General features: G+C 42.1%; 1 protein-coding gene across 1 annotated transcript in view; it reads right to left on the minus strand.

Moving 5' to 3' along the window:
- MGAT4D (MGAT4 family member D) overlaps nt 1-8757 on the minus strand; it is a 54274-nt gene extending 45517 nt beyond the window's left edge. Inside the window, exon 1 of the mRNA XM_068541955.1 lies at nt 8664-8757. Within this exon, the coding sequence (XP_068398056.1) occupies nt 8664-8757 (94 nt within the window). The remainder of the gene's footprint in view (nt 1-8663) is intronic.
- Nucleotides 8758-9498: the final 741 nt, after the last annotated feature.

Here is a 9498-nt window from a genome sequence, read left to right on the forward strand (position 1 = left end):
GAGGGAAGTAGGAAAGGTTTCAGAGAAGAGGGAATATTTGAAAACTTGAAGAAGGTATAGAATTTTGCATACAGCAGAGGGCAGGGAAGGGTATTCCAGACTAAGAAAACTACAGCATAAATGCATAAGTATAAACTGGTATGGCGTAGTGAGGGGAAAGCAAGTGATTCACTCAGGGGGTAGAAAGAAGGGGAAAAAGCACTGCGTTTAAGTACTGGCCCACTTTAAACTTATTATTCACTTATTTGTATACCCAGTGTGGTTCCAAAGAAAGAATATTTGAAGCAGTTGGTAGGAGATGAAGCTAAAAAGGTAAGTACATTTCAGATTACACCCCTCCATGTATGCTTTGCAATAATCAAATTACACTATGTACCATGCACTTTAAACTCCCTATGAGTGGTTCCTCTACTCCTTAGTTTTATGGTGAAATATTTCAACATTACAAAGAGTATTGATGACCTAAAACAAATAGACTGTCAGTTATTTCTCCACAAAAAAAAAAAAAAAAAAAAAGAGTTTATTTGGTATCAGCAGAGAACTGCAATTCGGAGTCCATAACCATGGCAAGTCACATCACAGCAAAGGAAGGAGCTCTCTTTTACAGAGGGGAATAGGAAGTTGGGAGGGCTACAGTAAACAAAGAGTCCATGGCTTTTCATTGGCTGAGTCCTTGACATTAAAGAAGAGGAGTCTTTCTTTTTCCTGTTGGGCTCTGCCAGCATCTCAGGGCATAAGAGCTCCCCCTTCTGGTCACTTCTGTTTGATTGAGGTTTCTGTTTATTAATTTTTTCTTTAAGTATGTAAAAGTTTGAAAGACAATAATAAAAATGAACATCCATGAACCCGCTACTACCTTAGGCTTAGCGATGCTGTTTCCTTCCAAGATCAAATTCCCCTTCCTCCCGTTTTGAATTTTGTATTAATTGTTGCTTTTCTTGAAGGTTTTTACCACTTTTGCAAGCTGATGCACATTTGGTTTTTAGACATTAATAAATAAAATATGTCTTTTCCTGTACTTGCTTCTTTTGCTCAATTTATGTTTTGAAATTCATCCATATCAGTAAGTCAAGCTCTAGTTCATTCATTATTATTACTGTAAAATGTCCCACTCTTTTGAATATACAACAACATTTTTACCTCTTCTACTGTTGAAAAATTATTTTTAAATGCTATCAAGAATATATTCTGGTACATGTTTCCTAGTAAACATGTTCAAAAGTTTCCCTAGGATATAGATGGTGGTAGGGATGTTATTTTAAATATTTAACAAGCTCTAAGGCATGGGTATTCATCAGTGAGAAGAGAAGCTGGCCATAAGCCGTTGATAAGGCTGCACACCAATTTCAGCCCTGACTAGTAGGTGAGTTGCTAGGACGTAGGAAAGGCATAGGTTTCATCATGAAAGTGATTGAATGTATACTTCACATGCCCCCAAAGGGAAGTGTGTGTTAATTCCTACAGCTCCACATCCTCACCAAATGTCTGATTTCCTAATTTAAAATATCTGAATGGTATGAAACGGTATCTTGTGTTTTTAATTTGCATTTCCTTGATTGCTCATGAAGTTCTTCTATGCTTGTTCAACACTTATGCTGTGCTTGGCCTTAGAGTCTACTTGGTTGATATTTATATAGCTACACCAACTTTCTTTTGGTTTGGGTTGCTGGTATATATTTTTCCATCCTTTTCCTTCCATCGTTTCTATGTCTTTAAAAAATTTTAAGTGTGTCTCTTGTAAACATCATCAAACAGGGTTTTGTTTTTATATCCAGTCAGGAAATATTTTAATTGCTTTTTTGGAGCATTTACTATAATTAGTGATATCGTTATGCATTATTTGACTATTATTTTAGTAGTTAGAGATTTCAACATGAATCCTTGACTTATTACGGCTTAATACAAATTCTTACATCCTCACTTCTCAATAGTGCTACAAGTTGAGTACCACTTAACTCCATTTACCCCCTCTCCTACCTTATCTTGTAATTGTTGTCATGCATTTTGTTCTACATATTTTAAATTCCACAAGACATTTCAATTATTGTCTTGAACAGCCCACACTTGGATCCTGGACTCTGCTGACTCAGAGGCTCCATGCTCTTTTGCAGGCATACTCCCACAAGGCTTTCTATGCATATATGCACACATACACTCTCTCACTTGGTTGGGGGTAAGGGTGCTTTCCTTCCAACAAGATTAGAAAGAGAGACCCCAAGAAATTCACTCACAAAATCTGGGTGCTCCACAATGATCCCTCTCTCCACTAAGTCAATGGCTGGGGAGCATCTCTACCTGAAAATTGCTGAAGTGCTGGACCAACAAAAAGTCTGTAAAAGATTACACATCTTTTTTGGAAATAAATTACACATCTTTTTGTAAATAGCTTGCCAATTTTTAATTTCATATTTGGAAGGGGAATAGTTAAGTTGAAGTTAACGGAAGTATCAAAAGTACCAAATAATGTTGGCTCAGTCATTTTTTATATCATAGGTTATTATTTTGTAAGATGATGTATTTAATGTAGACTTTTATGAACTTACAATTAAAATAACTTATGCAACTAAAAACAATATCCTGCCAGATGAAAAGGGGCAGGAGAGAGGGAGAGAAATTGCTAAGCGAAGAGGGAACATCTGTGAAGTAGCCTGAAGGCACACAGCTAGAAGTGGCAAAGACACCTGAGCCTGCTGTGGCTGGAGTGAATACTGCAGGTCACCTGAAGAGGGTCACCTGCAAGGCAAGAGAATCCTAGCAACTAGAGGCTGTGTCAGGGCAGAGGCGGGGTGGGGGAGAGGCTCAGGTAGCAGGGAATGGGAAGTAGGGAGATCCCAATAGACCCTCAGAAGCAGCCATGAAAGACCCAGCCTTGGATGTCTGCCACACAGAAGCATCTTCCAGAGAAACTGAAACCATCATGCTGCCATCACACAAGGAAACCTCTGCCTCTCCAACTCCTTCTCATCCCAGTACCATAGGGGTATAGACCAAGGACCGAGGAGGGGTGCAGCAGATTTTCCAAAGATGACTTCAACAGCATCTCCCATAGCAAATGCTCTTCTACAACACGACCCTGCCAGTCACTCGTCAAGAGGGAAAGTCCATTTCTGCACTCCCCGGCGTCTGGGTGAGCCCTGTGACTGCTGTGACCAGTAGGCTACAGCAGAAGTAATGCAGTACCAGTTTGGGCTGGAGTCTTAAGTGGCCTGGCAGCTTCCACTTTCTGCCTTTTGAAAGGTAGCTGCCTTGTAACAAAGCACACCTTTGCTAAGATCACGATGCTGTGAGAAGCCCAAACCACCTGGGGAGGCCTCGGAGGATGAGCCACCACGTGGGAGATGAGAGAGATGCCAGGGTTAGGAGGACCTCTCGGGAGCTCCTCCAGCCCCGAGCACCCCCACTGACACCACGCAGATCACAAACTGCCCGGCAGAGCCCTTTCTGAATTTGATTACTAAACTGAGAGTTAAACAAAGTGATTTTTTTAAGCCACTAAGGTTGAGGAAGTTTTACACCAAACAAGGGGAAAAATGTCTGAAAACAGACCATTTTCTTCTCCTGCCTTTGCATTTCCTAGAACCACAAGTCTAGTCTGTCCCTGTCCAGTAGGGAAATGATGAGGAAGCTTTTAATTAACTATGAGATTAAATTTTTTTAGAAGAACAGAACAGGTGTTTAAAAACAGGAATAAGACTTGTTGAATAACCAAAAGTGACCAAAAGATACTTAGAGTAAGTCTTCAATATTACTATGAACCTCTACGGTTATCAGAAAAGGGTTCCAGGGCTTCCCTGGTGGCGCAGTGGTTGAGAATCTGCCTGCCAATGCAGGGGACGCTGGTTCGAGCCCTGGTCTGGGAAGATCCCACATGCCGCAGAGCAGCTGGGCCCGTGAGCCACAACTACTGAGCCTGCGCATCTGGAGCCTGTGCTCCCAACAAGAGAGGCCGCGATAGTGAGAGGCCCGTGCACCGTGATGAAGAGTGGCCCCCGCTCGCCGCAACTAGAGAAAGCCGTCGCACAGAAACGAAGACCCAACACAGCCAAAAATAAATAAATTAAAAAAAAAAAAAAAAAGAAAGAAAAGGGTTCCGATAGAACACGTATGGGCAATAATTGGAAAAATAAAAAGTTGTTCATATTTACATCCCAGCAATTGAACTGCTTCAATAAATCAGTTACACGTGTGTATAAAAAAGTATTCGTCTTTAAAACTTTCTTGAAAAAGGAATTGATCGTTTCTATATTCTCAACTGAATTGAGTACTGTATGCTTCCTACCATTTCAGTTTTCTTACTTTTGTATTCCCACGGTACAAATTCTTTCAATTTTTAAAAATGTTATACATACAAAAGAAAAACATGTAGTACATAGGCAAGCTCTGCAGCATAATGTGAAATGCATACAATGGAGAAATGGAGTTGCCACGTCCTGGAATGGTGAAGAGGAGAGGAGCAGATTAGGGGGTGGGGAATCAATGTTTCTGTTAAGAGTAATATTGACATCCCAGTGAAAGTGTTGAATAGGCGGTTGAATATATCATTCTGGGTCAGGACTAGAGATATAAATTTGAGAGCTGTCAGAATTTAGTATTTAAAGCCATGTGATTGGATGGGATCACGTTGGGAGTGGGTGTAGACAGTGAAAAGTTCCAAGGAGTGAATTGGAACTGGGGAATTCCAATATTTCAAACTCAAGGAGAAACCAGGAAACCGAGAGAGCTAAGCTAAGAACATATTTCAAGAAGGAGAGTGTGACAGTGACAGAAAAGGCAGATAGATAAAGCTCTTCAGCGTAGTAATAAAAAGCCATCGCACCCATAATCCTTGAAGTCATCGTTCACACAGTATTGGTGAAAGCAGCAGCCGCTTGATCTCCAGGGCCTTGATTCCAGTAGGTACTTCATCCCAGTCAACAACAGGTGATAACTGAGAGAACTTCTGCCAATGCCTATCAGCTGGAGACTTCCAGTATCCCCCCCCACCCCCCGCCACCGAGAAGGTATCCCACCGGCAGTGTGGTAGGTTATCACTGTGTTTAACCGCAAGTAGGGCAAATAAGCAATTCCAGATTCTCTTCCCCGAGAATGTTTCCTGGGTGATGCAGCCACCCCAGGGGCTCCTAGCCATCTGCTAGCTACCTCCCACACCTGCCACCACTGACAATACCGGACCTGCTGCTGCTGCCTGAACACCTGACACTCCAGTGAGGGCTAGTAGTTTGGTGGAAGAACCACCGAAAGCAGAATAACTACTACCTTTTTGCACCCTCTAATCTGGCACAATTGCCTCCCACTGGCAAAACGTAATGAGAGCACAGCCGGCCAGGGCATCTGGGACAAGTAACAGACTTCTGGTTTTGATCACGACAAAGAGAATTTAGAAGGGCATATAAAGACTGTCAGCAGCGTTTTAGAAAGTCCAGGAACAAGGCAAACTAAGCAGCGTATTATAAGGGACATATATAAATTGATAAAAACTGTATTCTAATAAGCACATAATTCAGGAGAGCAGTAACATCAATGAGATAGGGTAGGAAAGGAACCCACTGTTGGAAGCAAAGGCATTGAGTAACGTTCTAGTTTTTCTTTCCTTCAGATAAGTACCCAGAAGTGGAATTACTGCATCACATGGTAGTTCTATTTTCAATATTTTGAAGACCTTCCATACTGTTTTCCATAGCGGCTGCACCAACTTACATTCCCACCAATAGTGCACAAGGGTTGCCTTTTCTCCACATCCTCACCAGCACTTGTTTAGATGGCTTCCTATCTTACTCAGAATAAAAGTCATAACTCTTACTATGGTCTCCATGATCTCATCCTCCTACAACTCCCTTCCTGTTCGTGTTGTCCTCCTGGCTTTTTCTCAAACATATCAAGTGGATCCCACCACAGGGCCTTTGCATGTGCTTTTCTTGTTGCCTGGAAAACTCTTCCCGCAGCTATCCACATAAAATGCTTCCTCACTTCATTCAGGAATCTACTCGAACATGCCTTTCTCAGAGAATCCTTCTCTGACAACCCTATCAAAAATAGCACTTTCTCTCTCCTGCCCCTGCCAACACCTGACATCATACAGCAATTACATCACTCATGTTTGTTGTTTATTTCCCCTAACCAGAATGTAAGTCCCATGAAAGCAAGGGTTTAAAAAAAATTTATTTGCCTAGTTCCTACAACATGAATAGGTACTTTTTAAATTCATTCACTCAACAAATATTTAGCATACGTATTATATGTCAGACATTTTTCAAGATTCTGAGGACACAGTAGTGAATCAAACAGGAAAAAACAGGAAAAAAAATTCCTCACCTCATGAAGCTTACATATTTGTTGAACAAATTATTAATACTATTGAGCTTACAAAAAGAAATTAAAAGATTAAAAATTATTTATCTACACGTAAAAATTAATTTTAAAGTAGGAAAAGAATAAAGCACTAGGTGGTGGCTGTCTTTCTAATAAACATTCCCAAATTTTCATTGATAAGAATTATAACTAGAGATCAAATTTTTAAAACATTGGGATTATTTTGGTGTTTTATAAAAATCACTACTTCATAAGTCAGAAAGAGAAAAACAAATACCGTAGCCTAATACATATATATGGAATCTAAAAAAAAAAAAAAGGTTCTGAAGAACGTAGGGGCAGGACAGGAATAAAGACGCAGACGTAGAGAATGGACTTGAGGACACGGGAAGGGGGAAGGGTAAGCTGGGATGAAGTGAGAGTGGCATGGACATATATACACTACCAAATGTAAAATAGATAGTTAGTGGGAAGCAGCTGCATAGCACAGGGAGATCAGCTCGGTGCTTTGTGACCACCTAGAGGGGTGGGATAGGGAGGGTGGGAGGGAAATGCAAGAGGGAGGAGATATGGGGATATATGTATATGTATAAATGATTCACTTTGTTATACAGCAGAAACTAACACACCATTGTAAAGCAATTATACTCCAATAAAGATGTTAAAGAATAAACAAAAAATCACTACTTCAGAAACTCAATGAAATCTGTGTTTTGTTGATTTAAGAACATCTCATTACAGTACTAAAATTGATTTCCTAATTATTTTAGAACTAGTTTCCACAGAAACACATATATAGAAAATGAAAAACCTGTTTTATCTGCTCTTTTAAGAGTAGTGTATTTTAAGGAACAATATCTCATTTTCTGAACTTGAACATACAAATAATGGGAATATAAACACTGGGAAGAACCAAACTTCTTTATCCTGGTCATAACTGAAAAACACATCAAAATGACTGTATGTATCGCAAAATCTACCCTTTCATTATAAGAATACAAACTGTTAAAATGCCTTCTGAGGTTACCAATCTAAATTGCCTTCCAAAATTACTGTAAGAAGAAGTTTCCATTTTTGCTTTCTAAATACGAGTAACGGCTTATTTTTTGTTATAAGAGTGCACGTTGTTAATTGTTCTAAAATAAATAAAAACACATTTGGATAATATTCTTTATAGAAAATGAAGAAGAATAAAAGTGTATAAATGATTGAAGATTAGTAGTATGAATCAGATAAATTAATATACATTTCTGATCTTTCAAACAAATGGGGTAAAATGTTGATATTGTGTGTACATGACAAAATTTAGTAGTAGGGGACTAAAACAATTTTAACATTAATAAGAGGGACGACATAAACATTAGAGGATTAAAGCCACTTCTAAACTTGACCGTCCACGCTACTACCAAGATTACTCTGTGTGCACCCTGAGTCATACATAAATGTGTTTAATAAGAAGAATGAAAATTTAACCGAAAGCAACCTAAGAATAATCTTGGAAGGCTGAGTTAATATATTTGCAGGGTTCCTACGTCTTAAGTTCAAAATTCAACCATATGAACGCTAAAATGTTCACTATGGACTAGAGTTGAAAGAGGAAATACAGGAAACCTAGTTAACTTTGAATTTCAGAGAAACAATAATGTTTTCAGTATAAATATATGCCATGCAGTTTTTATACTTCAAACTTATGCACTGTTCATCTGAAATTCAAACTTAACTGGTCAACCTCTCTTTTTATTTGCTAAATTGGCAACCCTACAGACAGCAATAAACTAAAAACCTCGGTGCGTTTCAAAGTGGTAACGCGCACGGTCCACTGGAGAAAGTTCAGGGGCTAAACCAGCGCTCTAAATTGTTGATCACGTCTCCGTCATCTCATCCCTTTTCAGCTTCGCAAAACAAATACTTTAGGTAGCCTTCCAGGTGTGGCTCAAAACTATAACGTAGGACGCGAAAGAGGAGAGATTTGCTGGCTGTGTAAGAGGAGTTCCTGAAGTCAGACATTCACATTTCCCTGAAAACGATGGGGAAGAAAACGACGAAGTGTGGGGAAAGCTGGGCACAGAAGGGGCCCCTGAACCCCGCAGAGGCAAGAGAGAACCGGGCAGCCGCGCACACCAACCGTTAGCGCGCGCGCCCGGCGCGGGTCACGGCCACCCGGTGGACCAGGGACGCCCGCTACAGTTTAACCGCCAGCGGACAAGGGCGTGGTGTGTGTGTGGGGGGGCGCCCTACATCTGAAAGCTCCTAGTACGTCTCTCCCCTTCTCTCCGACCCGGCCTCCCCAGTCGTCCCGGAGCCCCGAAGCCCGGGAGGCGAGAAGGAAGCGAGAGAAGCCCGCCGCCGCTTACCGGTGTGAGTCATCCTGGAGATGCAGAAGCAGGAGAAACTGAAGAGCAAGACGGCGACGAGCGCGACCAGCAAGTTCACATGCCTGGTCCTCATGGAGCTGACTCGACGGGCTGCAACCGACAGCGCCACGCGAAGAGCAGAGCGGCTGCGCCCACGCTGCCCGCCGAGGATGGACACGCACGGCGCCTGCGCCCCACTCCCCGGCGTCGCGGGGGAGGACCCCCTCCCTCCCCCCTCCCTCCCCGCCGCCCTGCACACACGCCCTCTGGGAGCTCGCTTCACCGAACTGCACCCTTTGCCTCCTACCCTACTGCTCGGCCCTTCCGAGTCCTGAACCGCTTGCCAGGGCTGCTGGTTATTAAAAGAGAGAAACTATGGGAACGCTCCCCACTGCCGGGCTCGAGGTGAGTGCTCAATAACTTTATTGTCCTGTAGTAGGAAGTGACATTTGTGCCAAACTCCGGGCTAAACAGTTTGCATATATGATCTCGTTAAGTCCTCACAACATCTCAGTCTTTTTTGTTTAAATTTATTTATTATTATTATTTATTTATTTATTTATGGCTGTGTTGGGTCTTCGTTTCTGTGCGAGGGCTTTCTCTAGTTGTGGCAGGCGGGGGCCACTCTTCATCGCGGTGCGCGGGCCTCTCACTATCGCGGCCTCTCTTGTTGCGGAGCACAGGCTCCAGACGCGCAGGCTCAGCAATTGTGGCTCACGGGCCTAGTTGCTCCGCGGCATGTGGGATCTTCCCAGACCAGGACTCGAACCCGTGGCCCCTGCATTGGTAGGCGGATTCTCAACCACTGCACCACCAGGGAAGCCCTCAGTCTTTT

The sequence above is a fragment of the Eschrichtius robustus genome, chromosome 4 (genome assembly GCF_028021215.1).
Source record: "Eschrichtius robustus isolate mEscRob2 chromosome 4, mEscRob2.pri, whole genome shotgun sequence".
Classification (NCBI taxonomy): domain Eukaryota; kingdom Metazoa; phylum Chordata; class Mammalia; order Artiodactyla; family Eschrichtiidae; genus Eschrichtius; species Eschrichtius robustus.